The 14,250-nt window shown below is 37.0% G+C and overlaps 1 protein-coding gene across 3 annotated transcripts; it reads left to right on the forward strand.

Moving 5' to 3' along the window:
• The first annotated feature begins 464 nt into the window (after positions 1 to 464).
• LOC109057856 (gastrula zinc finger protein XlCGF26.1-like) lies at positions 465 to 12,039 on the forward strand. Of its 3 annotated transcripts, none has more exons than XM_019075087.2 (3): positions 465 to 591; positions 3,135 to 3,265; positions 9,777 to 12,039. In XM_019075087.2, exons 2-3 carry the CDS (start codon positions 3,181 to 3,183, stop codon positions 11,111 to 11,113), a joined length of 1,422 nt encoding a protein of 473 aa, XP_018930632.2. In that variant the 5' UTR covers positions 465 to 591; positions 3,135 to 3,180; the 3' UTR covers positions 11,114 to 12,039. The 3 variants fall into 3 exon arrangements, with proteins under 3 accessions (XP_018930632.2, XP_018930633.2, XP_042592192.1); XM_019075088.2 differs by lacking the exon at positions 465 to 591 and adding an exon at positions 6,473 to 6,581 and having other exon boundaries at positions 3,133 to 3,265; XM_042736258.1 differs by lacking the exons at positions 465 to 591; positions 3,135 to 3,265 and adding an exon at positions 4,414 to 4,864.
• Positions 12,040 to 14,250: the final 2,211 nt, after the last annotated feature.

Raw genomic sequence — 14,250 nt, forward strand, 5'->3', positions numbered from 1 at the left:
ATATATATATATATATATATATATATATATATATATATATATGTGTGTGTGTGTGTGTGTGTGTGTGTGTGTGTGTGTGTGTGTGTGTGTGTGTGTGTGCGCGCGTGTGTCTGTGTGTGTGATATTTTAATGATAAAGCGCTAATATAAGTAATAAATAAGGTAACATATTAATATGGTTCTTATATTTATTTTATTGGCATATGTAACCGTTATCTGTATAAATTATAAATCACTATGACAAGGTAATGTTTCATTTATTATATTATATTTATTTAATTATTACATTTTATATTATCATCTCACACATGTATCGGTATTTTCTATAATGTCTAAATTCGCTCTGTTGAGAATGTCTTGAGTCTTAACCAGGAACATGCTCTGAGTTGAATTAACTTACTCCCGGACGCGTGTTTGGAACCGCATACCTCGAGTACGCAAGGTTTGGGGTGAATCTACCGAGAGTTCAGTTATAGTTGACGGTAAATTAACCCTGCTTTCTGGAATACACCCCAGGACTTTTAATTTGGTTTGGCGATGTGGCGTCATAAGAATGCGCCGCGTGATCGGTCTGTGTTTGGACTGAAGAAAGGTTTGTTTTAAGCTTATAATGCATTTAAAGTGTTTAAATTAATGTAAACCGTTCAAGAGTTGTAACATTGTAAAAAAAAAAGTAGTTATCAATTACTGGATGTTTAAATGTAACATCGTAATGCTTTTTAATAATTATGATGGTATTTTATGAGCATCCGCGAGTAACAGCAGAAACATTGCGTTTCGTGTCATTATAGGTTGAGGGCTCTGGCACCTAGTGACGAGACAAACAGAAACACTTGAATCAACAGAATGTTCAATCTTCTTTTATTATTTAATTAAATAATTCGATTTTTTAGAGTTATTATTATTATTTTATTATTAAGTCACATTATTGTCTGTTCAGTGTGCGTGTCACAAAAACACAACACAACAAAACTATTACAAACCAGCCGACAGATCCTGCTCATACTAGCTGTCTCTATAGTTTTTGATATTAATAATAAACCCAGTTCAGGTGTCAAAATATGTGAAATCTCACTCTATATTAGCTATAAATGGAGATATGGGCACAATATGCTTTTTTATTATTATTGTGGGTTCAATATAATATTATTGTATTAATGGGCTAATTATTATGATAATTAAAAAGCATAACTGCTTTAAAACAGCATTATAACCTAATTCTGATACAAGTTTAAGAAGAGAACATAAACAAAGCTGTGTTTAACAAATATTTTTGACATCTGTATTTATTGATATAAGAATGTATTTAATATTTTCACTTGAACATTCTGTATACAATATACATACAGTAGTCAACATTTGAAGTGGATCAGATAAGTTAATCAAAGTTGTCCTAAGACTAGAATGGTTATTGTTTTGGCTTAAGGACAACTTTGATGAAAGGTTTTGATCCACTTTAAATGTTGCCTACTGCATGTGTGTGTGTGTATATATATATATATATATATATATATATATATATATATATATATATATATATATATATATATATGTTTATATGTATATATGTATATGTGTATATGTGTGTGTGTGTGTTTATCTATGTCAGAGTGTCAGCGGGGTCTTAAAAAGTATTAAAAGTTGATAGATCAATTTAGAGAAAATGAAAGCCCTTAATAAGTATTAAAAAGAATGCCATTTTCCAAGATTACATTTTGTTATATCATATTTTCATTATATTTGCTTGAATAGTGGGGTTATGTGTAGTTTATTTATAGACATCATCTGTCACGGCTGACTGCGCTGCTGCGTGATAGCGCTGGGCTTGTTGATCCCACTTTCACTGAATTTCTGACCATTACCGCCTGCTCCCCTCCGCTCCCGCCGTTTTTGTGTCCGCTCCCGCAGACATTCTAATATTGTATATAATTTTTCGCGCAACAATATGTGGGGTATTTGAATTGTTTTTAAATGAGCACTTGCAGTCGCAGTTCACTTTGGATTTTGTGATCGCTTGCGCACTGTGTAAAGGGAGCACATCTTACGACATAAATTATTTGTCATTGAGCTCAGGATCTGTTGAGCAGCAAATCCTCTAACATCTTGTCCATTATCTCTCCTTACTTTTGACCCGTGATCGGTCAAATCTGACTCCTGCAGCTCGTGTTGGATGCAGGGTTGTTGTTTGTTTTTTTGAGGCGGTGGTTACTCTAAATGGCACAGACTGTAAGGACTATTTCAATTGAGCAGTGTAAAAGTTTTATGTATCTTTAACTGTATTTTTTATTTATTTATTTTTTGATAATGAACAGGCTGTGATGTCAAGTAAGCAAAAATATGTTGTTTGTGTGTGCGAGTTGCTGACGCGATTCAAAACTGTAAAGCTTTTGCAAAATAAATAAAATGGCTTTCCTTTCTCTGAACTTCGGAGTGCGTTACAATGATCCAAACTCATTACAATTTTTTATTTCGTTTTGTTACTCTGTTAATGACTTAAGTGAAATATATTTTGTGTATAGGCCAATATATTTTCTCTGTTCATAGAAACGCTGCAGGTGCGTGATGTGAACTTGTGTGAATCCGTGCTCTACCTGATCCTGCCATTTTTGCTGGTTTCAAACACACAAAAAGCTGCATATTACCTGCCATTCATTTTCACTTAAATGTAGGCCTAATGCTTAATTGGTGGTTCGTGACATATCCTCAGATAAACTAACTCCGGGGCATTGCCATTGTGACTTAATTTTACCTACTGTATGGTGAATTTACAGCTGAGCGGGCCTTTCACTGGTTGGAGCGTCACGTTTGCATACGGCCGTACTGTGCTGTCTGACAAACTATATTTTGTACAGATTTTATTTTGTATTGGAAAGTATTTAATTATTTTACCCAGATAAAAACGTTGGATTATGCAACAGACATGCAACTCATTGTCTGCATGCAGTTAAATAATAAACCATTGGTATCGGCCCTTTTCATTATATTTCTGATATGCCGATGGCTTTAAAATAATCAAAAATTGGGCATTAGATATCGGCACATCAGTGCATCCATAATAAACAGTATTACTTTAACATGAATAGTTAGTATATGACTATGCATTCTCATCTTAAATACGACACTCTTTTCAAACAGAAAAATTCCTGGTGAAGCAACTGAGATCCACGTGAATATTAAAAAGATGGCGTTTATTAAGGAGGAGAATGAAGACCTGAAGATTGAAGGTGCATTCAGTGTGAAGCAAGAAGATCCTGACACACAAAGAGGTTGGTTTCCATTCTCAAAACTGAATTTGTTATCTTTTTTAAAGTGTCGACCTCTACAGAAATTAACAATGTTTTTGAAGAATGTCAAAAGAATGAATATATATTGAAGATATATATATATTGAAGAGTTTGGTTCCATCAAAATTAGTATTGTATCTGGTCGGTATTGAAAAGTCATTTTTTTATTTTACGCAAAACGTGATATCCACTGAGTTATTAGGTCATGTTTTCTCCCTTTTTATCCATACCGCAACAAACGCCAGTCTCCATTTTTTGAAGAATGCGATATATCTGCTCAACCAATCACAGCGCACCATTCCATGCACTGTAAACAGTAACAACCAATCACAGCGCACCATTCAACACACTCTAGACCGTAACGGCGGCGCTCTGAATACACCCGGCATCCTAGTTTTCCTCATCTACTTTGTACTTTGTGATCAACAAACAAAGGCTGCACAATAAATCGCATGTGATTGTCATGCGCATCTCGTCAGTAAAGCCGGTTCTGTGATAAATCTTCATCGCGTGCTTTCAGATGGAGCGGCATTTAATACACAGAGCCGTACATCACTGACAAGTTATGCAATATCGTGTTCAAAATAGAAGATGAGTCACATTCAATTATGAATGCGTTATTGCATAGCTTTTTTTTTTATTAATGCCATTAATGTTTTTGTTAATACAGCGTATAGCACTAGTCAACTAAATGAATGTAACATGGCAAAGATGAATGCACTTTTGGTAGCTATTTCTGTGGTTTAATGTGATGTTGTTGTTTATGTATGTTCATGATGAAATTTTCTTTTATTGTTTGTAAATAATTTATAGCATTAACAAGATGACCCACTGACTTCATTTTGGGAGCGATGACTGATTGAATGTCTTTTTAGTCCAGTACCTGTATAAGATTGGTATTGAGTTCAGAGTTCAGTAAGTTCAGAGCCTGTCATGGGTGGATCAGCTTACTATGTTGTGTATTTTCAACCGTTTCAATATGGGGGGGGGGTTATAATGTTATTATAACCTAAAGATGCTATATGAAAGTTTGAAACAGAAAATACTGTTTTTTATCTTGCCACTTACTTGGTAAAAAAAAAAAAAAAAAAAAAAAACATTTTTACTCAAATTGATCAAAATGGATTTATTGTATTTTGGAACCAAACTCTTCATATATGTATATGTATAAAGTGGGCAAATTAAAGCAGTTGTAGGTGACATGGAGTTGGTCGCCTCAAGCCCAAAATATACTTTTTTTTTTTTGCATACGCTAGCATATGCGTACAGCCAAACACACAGCCCTTCAAAGTATACTCCATTTGATAGCGTTGATGTGCTCTAGAAGCTTAAATTACATCGATTCGATATTGATTCTCAAAAGCCACAAATCGATCTTTTCCGGTATTTATTTCAGCAAACATTTAACACAAGATCTGATTAATGTGAATCTTATCATTAATCTTCTCCACTAGATGTCACCCTCTTATTTACCTTGTGTGATGTTACAACAGAAAGCCTCTCATTCTGTCAGTGCCTATGGCGGAGATACTTTTGACAAGAACCAAGAACAAAGCAATATGCTTGATTTGCAATGCTCAGGTGAAATGCTATAGTAATACTACAAATCTGCAGAAGCATTTGACATCACACTGTTTTAATTAATATGTTTGATTTGAAGTTTTCAGTGTTTTTGGATTATTACACCTCATTATATGATGATATGAACACACAAATATCATCTACGTTAATAAATTAAAAATAATTTGAATGCAAATACCAGTTCACAACATCCAGCAGCACAATGAAATTTTTTGCACAACTAAATAGGCTAAATGGAGATTGCTGACACCACTCAAACACTCAAGTTCACGCCAGCTCTTACATTAAAAATAAGATAAGATGTTTAGTGCCGTGTGACCAAGACTCATCTGCTCTTGCTCGCGCTGCTGTTTAAACTTTGATCCAAGAGGATAAACGATCCGTGTAGTGCAGTTAGCAATGTTTTGTTCCATTTTTGGCACATAAACTTTATCGAACTGTTCATATCGTTTTAAAATTATATCACGATAATTATCAGTGTTGGGGAAGCTACTCTGAAACTGTAGCTTGACCAGCTCCAAGCTACTCATAAATTAAATAAGTTAAATGGATACTGTCTCTCTCCATATCACCGTATGCTCTTCTGTATCATCCGCCCACAAGGATGCACTGTTTCTACGTGTATTTAGTTTTGATTTGAAAGAAAACAGCACATCCTTGTGGCGCGGATGATACAGAAGAGCATACGCAGCATACGGTGATATGGAGAGACACAGAGGAGACTGTTGCCCGGTTTACATCCAAAATATCTTAAATTGTGTTCCAAAGACGAACAAAGCTTTTATGGGTTTGGAACGACATGGAGGTAAGTGATTAATGACAAAATTTTAATTTTGGGGTGGAGTATTCCTTTAAGCTACATTCAAGCTACCCTTCTGAAAAAGTAGCTAGCTACACTACAAGTTACTGTCAAAAAGTAGCTAGCTACATTTAAACTACTTTCTTTTTTTTAATAATAATAATTTATTATTATTATTATTATTATTATTTTTATTTTTTATTTTTTTTACAATTAACATGACAAATAACTAAATAATTATTAATGAAGAATTATAATGAAGTTGTAAGTAAAATATTTGGGAATTCAGGTTGATTGGGACACTTTTCCAAGCCATTTCAATAACAAAACGTGTCCTAATCATCTGATTTTGTAAACTTTAATAAAATACCGTATAGTTATTTTAGTTATATTAGAATATTGCTACAAACGTAACATCAGTGCAAGAACAAAATGTATGCAACTTTAAACTGGATACGGAGGAGTCATTAAATAAGCAGGTACTCACAGCTCATGTGGTATTTACTGACTGTGAACAGAGACATCAATCATCAGCTGTGCGGGTGAACACTGCGCTTTGCATGAATCCTGCCGCAACCATCCTTTGCAAAATGATAAGCACACTACTATATCGTGATTTTATTTTCTGTTTGATTAGTGTTCATTACAAAACTGTGGGTGGACAGATTGTAGGCTATTATGACTGTTCATCATTGTAAAATAGACATTTAATCTGGAGTGCAATAAAAAAGAAAAATTTATCAGTTTAAAAAGGCTATTAAGTCTTCGACGTAGACTGCATTTTAATCTTTGTTTTGCATAAATTACAGTTGATTCATGTCATCCACTCCTGTACATCCTTTGCAATATCATCAGACGATCTCTTGTTGGTGGACAGACTGAAAAGCCGCACGATGCGTCATATCACAACAGATGGCGGTAATGAACAAATGTATTTTGTGATCTAGTCAGAAGTTGATGCTGGGCTGTTTCAGTGCATTACACACTCGTGACATGTCAGAACGCAGACCGGAATGTAGCATTTGGTCACGCTACTCCGCTACTTGCTGGAAAAAATAGTAAGCTACAGGAAAAGCTACACCGTTTTAAAAGTAGCGTCGCTACTGTAAAGCTACTGAAAAATGTAGTTACACTAGTAGCATCACTACGTGTAGCTAGCTACTCCCCAACACTGATAGTTATTGTTATCGATTTATTGCCCAACCCTCAAATCAGAAATAAGGTGTAGGTTATAATTAAGGTGATGGATGATTGTGGGAGGTTATATCTGAAGCATGCTTGTTTGTAGCATGTGGATAATCAATATTGATTGGGTGAATTCACGTTTTAAACAGTTTATTGTACAGGTAGTTAATATCTGCTCTAAACTAATGTGCTGCCTGCTACATTGCTGCACACACACAACACACAAGCTTGCACATAACGTACAGTTTGTGCACACAAGGAAACATTCAGGATTGCAGAAAAGTATCAACGCTGTCCTGTGATTTATCAGCTTAAAAATGTGAAAGTTACAGCATATTATTACTGTTTCTGAAGTAACTACAGTCCTCAGCTTCACCATAGTCTAGAGACGCTGCATAGACAAGTGAGATAAACATTCATTTAATATACACTGCTCAAAAAAATTTAAGGAACACTTTTTAATCAGAGTATAGCATCAAGTAAATTAAACTTCTGGTATATTGATCTGGTCAGTTATGTAGCAGAGGGGGGGTTGTTAATTCATTTCAGCTGCTTTGGTGTTAATAAAATTAACAACAGGTGCACTAGATGGGCAACCATTAGAAAACCCCCAAAACAGGAATGGTTTTACTGGTGGAGGCCACTGACATTTTTTTTTCCCTACTCATCTTTTCTGATTATTTTTCACTAGTTTTGCATTTGGCTAGGGTCAGTGTCACTACTGGTAGCATGAGGCGATACCTGGACCCTACAAAGGTTGCACAGGCAGTCCAACTCCTCCAGGATGGCGGATCAATATGTGCCATTGCCAGAAGGTTTGCTGTGTCTCCCAGCACAGTCTCAAGAGCATGTAGGAGATTCCAGGAGACAGACAGTTACTCTAGGAGAGCTGGACAGGGCAGTAGAAGGTCCTTAACCCATCAGCAGGACCTGTATCTGCTCCTTTGTGTGCAAGGAGGAACAGGATGAGCACTGCCAGAGCCCTACAAAATGACCCCCAGCAGGCCACTGGTGTGAATGCCTCTGAGAAAACAGTCAGAAACAGACTTCATGAGGGTGGCCTGAGGGCCTGACGTCCTCTAGTGGGCTCTGTGCTCACTGCCTGGCACCATGTAGCTTGATTGGCATTTGCCATTGAACACCAGAATTGGCAGGTCTGCCACTGGTGCTCTTTGCTTTTCGCAGATAAGAGCAGGTTCACCCTGAGCATGTGTGACAGATGTAAAAGGGTCTGGAAAAGTGATGGAGAATGTTATGCTGCCTGTCACATTGTTCAGCATGACCGGTTTGGTGGTGGGTCAGTTATGGTCTGGGAAGGCATATCCATGGAGGAACACAGAGACCTCTACAGGCTAGACAATGGCACACTTACTGCCATTAGGTATCGGGATGGAATCCTTGGACCCGTTGTCAGACCCTCCGCTGGTGCATTGGGTCCTTGTTCCTCCTGGTGCATGACAATGCCCGGCCTCATGTGGTGAGAGTATGCAGTCAGTTCCAGGAGGATGAAGGAATTGATACCATTGAATGTCCCCCACACTCGCCTGGCCTAAATTCAATAGAACACCTCTGGGACATTATGTTTCGGTCCATCTGACGTCGCCAGGTTGCACCTCAGACTGTCTAGGAGCTCAGTGATGCCCTAGTCCAGATCTGGGAGGGAATACCCCAAGACACCATCCTTCGTCTCATTAGGAGCATGCCCTGATGTTGTCAGGCATGCATACAAGCACGTGGGGGCCATACAAACTACTGAGTACCATTTTGAGTTACTGCAATGAAATTTCAGCTTAATGGACTAGCCTGCTGCATCCTTTTTTCACTTTAATTTTGAGTGTCTTTGAATTCAGCCTCTGTAGGTTGATAACTTTCATTTCCATGAAACAATGTGGCATCTTTTCATTCCTAACAAATTACCCAGTCCATATCAGTATAGATATCCTGCATGATATTTTTCCCCATTGAGATCTGATGTGTTTTCAAAGTGTTCCTTTAATTTTTTTTGAGCAGTGTAGATTTGGGCCATTTGTAATGTTACAATAAACCAAGTTAAAACTATTATTCTAGAATTGTGTATTTATTTTTTGTTTAATATAAGTTAGTTCTGAACAGAACTTTGTGATATTTAAAAACATACTTAAATACTTTAGCAAATATCATCATTGAGCGAAGGCAGAGAGCAGTGTTTGTGATCAATTCAGTGTGGAGCGGGAAATGGTAAACCCGGAGTGGAGTGATTATTGAATGCTTGGAGTGTGGAGGGAGAATAGTTGCTACTCCACCCTGCTCACATACTCTTATCTCTAGCAGTTTTTATCAAATTCATTTCTGATTACTGCTTAAAGTGTTCAGCAGTTTTTTTTTTTTTTTTTTTTTTTTTTTTTCAGATTGTGAGAAAATATAAGACTCCGAATCATTGCCATATCATTAAAAAAAAAATAATGTTAACAGGTGGGCCTAATATAGAGCCCTGATGCACTCCGTACTCTTAATTCACACAAGTTGGTAGCGATCGGATAGATGACAGGAGTTGTGATCTTTGCTGTCAAAAGGTCTAATAACACTAGAAGAGAAAGACACTTGGATAAACACAGTTTATGAGCAACGATGGGGCTTAATCCTGACTGAAATTATTCAGAAATATGCAAAACTGTGCATAGTTGAGACGACACTGTTTTTCTAATATTTTAGACATAAATGGAAGATTTGGAATTGGCATATAATAAACAAGGTCTCCTGGGTCAAGCTGTGTTTGATCAGGTGTTTGGTAAACAATGTTTCCTACAGAAAGTGAAGAGTTAACAATATTGAGACAAGGTTCTTAAGATTGAGCATTCATGTTGGTTTTGATGTTTTATGATGTTTTCATATATGTTGCTTTGGGTCTTTGTAATGTCTAAAATATGTGTACGCCTTGTTTCACTTTAGACCTGATGATGCCTAAAGAGGAGAGTGAAGAACTGAATGAAATGGAAGAGAAAGACCAGACACTTAATTTCATGACTGGAGAAAAATCCACACAAACTGAAAATATTTCCTCACGAAAAAAGGCTAAAATGACCAAATCTAAATGTTCTTTCATCTGCCCACAATGTGGAAAACGTTTCACTCAAAAAGCAAACCTTAAAGTCCACATTAGAAGTCACACTGGAGAGAAGCCTTTCACCTGCAAACTGTGTGGGAGGAGCTTCTCACGAAAAGAAAGTCTTAAGATTCACATGACAATTCACACTGGAGAGAAGCCATTTGTATGTGGTAAGTGTGGAAAGAGTTTCAGATGTAAGGAAATCCTTAATTCCCACATGAGGGTCCACTCGGAAGAGACCCATTTTAGATGTCATCAGTGTGGAAGGATTTTCAGATTCAAAAAAAACCTCAATACTCACATGAGAGTTCACTCTGGAGAGAAGCCTTACTCATGCCATCACTGTGGAAAGCGTTTTGTTCATAAAGTAAGCCACAAGAATCACATGAAGATTCACAATGAAGAGAAGCCATTCATGTGTGCTCAGTGTGGAACATGTTTCAAGTATAAAGCAACCCTTAATGCTCACATGAGAGATCACACTGGAGAAACTCCGTTCACCTGCAAACTGTGTGGGAAGAGCTTCTCACATAAAGGAAATCTTAAGACTCACATGAGAATTCACACCGGAGAGCAGCCATTCTCATGTGAACAGTGTGGAAAGAGTTTCAGACGTAAAGAAACCCTCGATTCCCACGTGAGAGTTCACACTGGAGAGAGCCCTTACATCTGCAAAGTGTGTGGGAATGGCTTCTCACGAAAGGGCAATCTTAATACTCACATGAAAATTCACACCGGAGAGAAGCCGTTCATTTGTGACCAGTGTGGAAAGAGTTTTGGACGTAAAGAAACGCTTAATTACCACATCAGGATTCATTTAAGAGAGAACAGTTTAACATGTCATGAGTGTGGAAAGAGTTTCACAGATAGCAATCTCCTTAAGAAGCATGTAGTAATTCACATCGGGGATAAGCCTTTCATGTGTTATTTCTGTGGAAAGACTTGTAAAAGCAAATCAAACCTTGAGAATCACATAAAAGTTCACACTGGAGAGAAACCTTTCACCTGCCAAGAGTGTGGAAAAGGTTTTACGGTTAAAGGAAACCTTCACATTCACATGAGGGTTCACACCGGAGAGAAGCCTTACAAGTGTCTTCAGTGTGAGAAGTGTTTCACATATCCAAAAGACCTGAAACGTCATATGCAAATTAAATGTGAAAATAAAACTGCTGTGTTCTGAGTGTAGTAAGGTTTACAAAGTGGAACATTTTCAGAAATCACCTGCACATTCCCTCATTCCAAGCATTTAATTAGGAGCAGTGTAAAAAAAAAAATCACACTTACAGATAATCTGAGACTTTATTTTTGTTCCTTGTGCAAAAGGGTTTTAAATAGTTAATCAATTTTAAAATGCTACCAGAAAATTTGTTTATGTGCACAATACATTTTCATTGTACAGAGCATTGGTTCCCAACCGCATTCCTGGACCATATTTACATGTCTCCCTTAATCAAACCCCTGATTCAACTCATTACATTCAAAGACATGCAAAATGTGTTGTGTTGGGGGATCCAGGAATGTGATTTATTTTTGATTCGGTTTGATACCTCAAACAAATAGTAGATTTGGCAACTTTGGTCCTGAGGCCCGTTCTTCGTACATTGCTAAAGCCGAAACAAACTCACAGCAGGATTTTCGGCTGTCCCAGGTGAAAGAATGGCATCGTGAAACAATCGTGGTGATTTCTGTGTTCGTGGCTCATAATCGGGGGTCCAGTGTCGAACAGTGAGAGAGGTTCGACCAAAAATAGCCTATGATACAGCATGATCATCACACAGTTTCTTATCAGCTACAAGCTATGTTTACTAACCTAACAAAAAAAATGTGACATGAAATCAATGTGGCATGGCTCTAAAACATGCAACTGCTTACCTCAAGCTCTTATCGCTTCGTCTTTCGCCGCTTCCACTTTTTTCAGCGCACGTAAAAACTACAACTGCTAAAGTGTGACTCATTATGCTCTTTTTGTTTACCACTAGCCCATGCTGATCAGTCAATTGGTGTCATCATCGTACAGTCTACACACATGTCGTAGCCAAGTTTATTAGATTCATATCACACAGTGTGACATGCAGTGATCTTATAGGATTGCTAAAAACGTTCAGTTCGTATGGTTTGCATTCGTTTATTAGCGAGGTTTTTCGTACCTTGTCAGTGAACTACTGATTAATGCTGTCACGTAGCAAATCAAAAAATGTTAATTACTGCATTGAAATAAAAAAAAAGTAAAGCCTGTACAAATACTAGAAATTGTGAATTAAAAAAAGCAATTAAATTAAAAACTGCACATTTCATTTATTTATTATAACATTTATGCAAGCTAATCAATGTCTTTTTTCTCCATTCTGTCACTGATGGAGTTTTGGTTCCTTGCCGCTGTTGCCTCTGGCTTGCTTAGTTGGGGTCACTTAATTTCCAGCGATATCGTTGATTTGATTGCACAGATACTATTTAAACTAAACTGAGCTGGATGATCACATCACTGAATTCAATGATGAACTGCCTTTAACTGACAATTTTGTGTTTACTATTGTCCTTTTGCATTATTAAAACACTATTTTCCTATTTAATACTGTAAAGCTACCTTGACACACTATGTATTGTTAAAAGTGCTATATAAATAAAGGTGTCTTGACTTGATTGATCACTAGAAAGCTACAGGCAGGTGTTTAATTAGGGTTGGGGCTAAACTCTGCTTGACAATGGCCCTCAGGACCGAAGTTGCCCATCCCTGTATTAGATAAATAAACTTCCATCTTCTGTAAAATGCCACATTGTAAATGAAAAGTTATGAATAAAATAAAATATATATATAAAAAAATTGCATTATTTGATTATTTTTTAGTTAAAGAATGCCCAGGTAAAAAAAATTTACATTTCTTGTCTAAAAGTTAGAATTATACTAGTACAGAAAAGGATTACGATCAGCTTAAATGAAAAATGAATGAACATTAAATAAAAGGATGCTAGGCCAATTTGCAGACACCTTTTAAAAGGCAAGACGATGACCCCTGGTACCAAGGCTGACAAAGGACAGGACTAAAGCCCCATTCACTCCAAGAAAGATAACTATCAAGATAATGATATTAGTGTCCACACCAGCGAATGATATCATCAGTTTAGCACACGCTCGTCTGCCGCTTTAAATTCTCGAGCTCCTTATAGCAGGATTGTTTCTGATTGGATATCAGTGTTTGTATTGTTCATCAGCTGGGGAAAAAAAATCATTCTGGAAGTGATTCAAAAGGTATCGTTTCTTTGTGCTTTTAACGTTATAGCTGTGGTGTGGCCTCTGCTATTCTTTAATATTGAGAATGATTTTTAGAACTATATCTTTATCGTCATCTTTATAGTTATCATACTTGGTGTGAACGGGGCATACTTCCTAAAGGCCGGGACACACCAAGCCAGTTTCAAAGAAATAGTGGCGATGAAAGCCGTTGGTGTTGGCACCTCACGTTGGCTGTATCTGTACCAATAAAACTGAGCTTGAACACACTGCAGAGATTACAGCCAATTACAGTCTATATCAGCAGGTATCAATTGTCTAGATTAATCATTCAAAAGGAGAAACGAAACAAGGATATTCAACATACACAGATAAACAAAGCAGTTTGCTTACCATTTTGAATATCAGGTAAGTTGATAACTTTCTTCATTTTTAGCGGCACATGTTATAAAAATATTTGCATTTTGCAATGCTCAGGTAAGATAATGTAATTTTAGAAGAGTCTTCTGTCTGTGCCATCTTGACTTGTTTGCTTATTTTCATCAGTTTAACTTTAATTCTTGTGCACTGACTTGCTTGCTAAACTAAACATCCAATCAGAGTTCTCATTTGCATCCTTTTCACCGATGCCAATTCAATATACTTCCGATGTGAGCCTAATGAGATTCATCACACCACCAAAAGTTGCTTGACAGACGCTCGACCAATGGGCTGACATGGGCTGGTTTGGTGTGTCCCGGCCTTAAGATTTTGGCCTGTGACTGCATATGTTGTTGAGAATCTTTTGCAGGCAATGACTGTTTTAAATCTGGAACTCATTGACATCACCAAAGACTGGGTTTCCTCCTTTGTGATGCTTTTCCAGGCCTTTACTGCAGCTGACTTTATTTTTGCATTTAGTTTGCCTTCAGCAAGTGAAATCCATGCTCAACTGGGTTGAGATCAGGAGATTGACTTGGTCATTGCAGAATAATCCACATTTTACCTTCAAAAACTCCTGGGTTGCTTTTGCTGTATGTTTTGGGTCATTGTGGATATATACTATGAAGCCCCGCCCAATCAACTTTGCTGCATTTGACTGAATCTGG

The sequence above is a fragment of the Cyprinus carpio genome, chromosome B13, assembly GCF_018340385.1.
Source record: "Cyprinus carpio isolate SPL01 chromosome B13, ASM1834038v1, whole genome shotgun sequence".
NCBI lineage: Eukaryota > Metazoa > Chordata > Actinopteri > Cypriniformes > Cyprinidae > Cyprinus > Cyprinus carpio.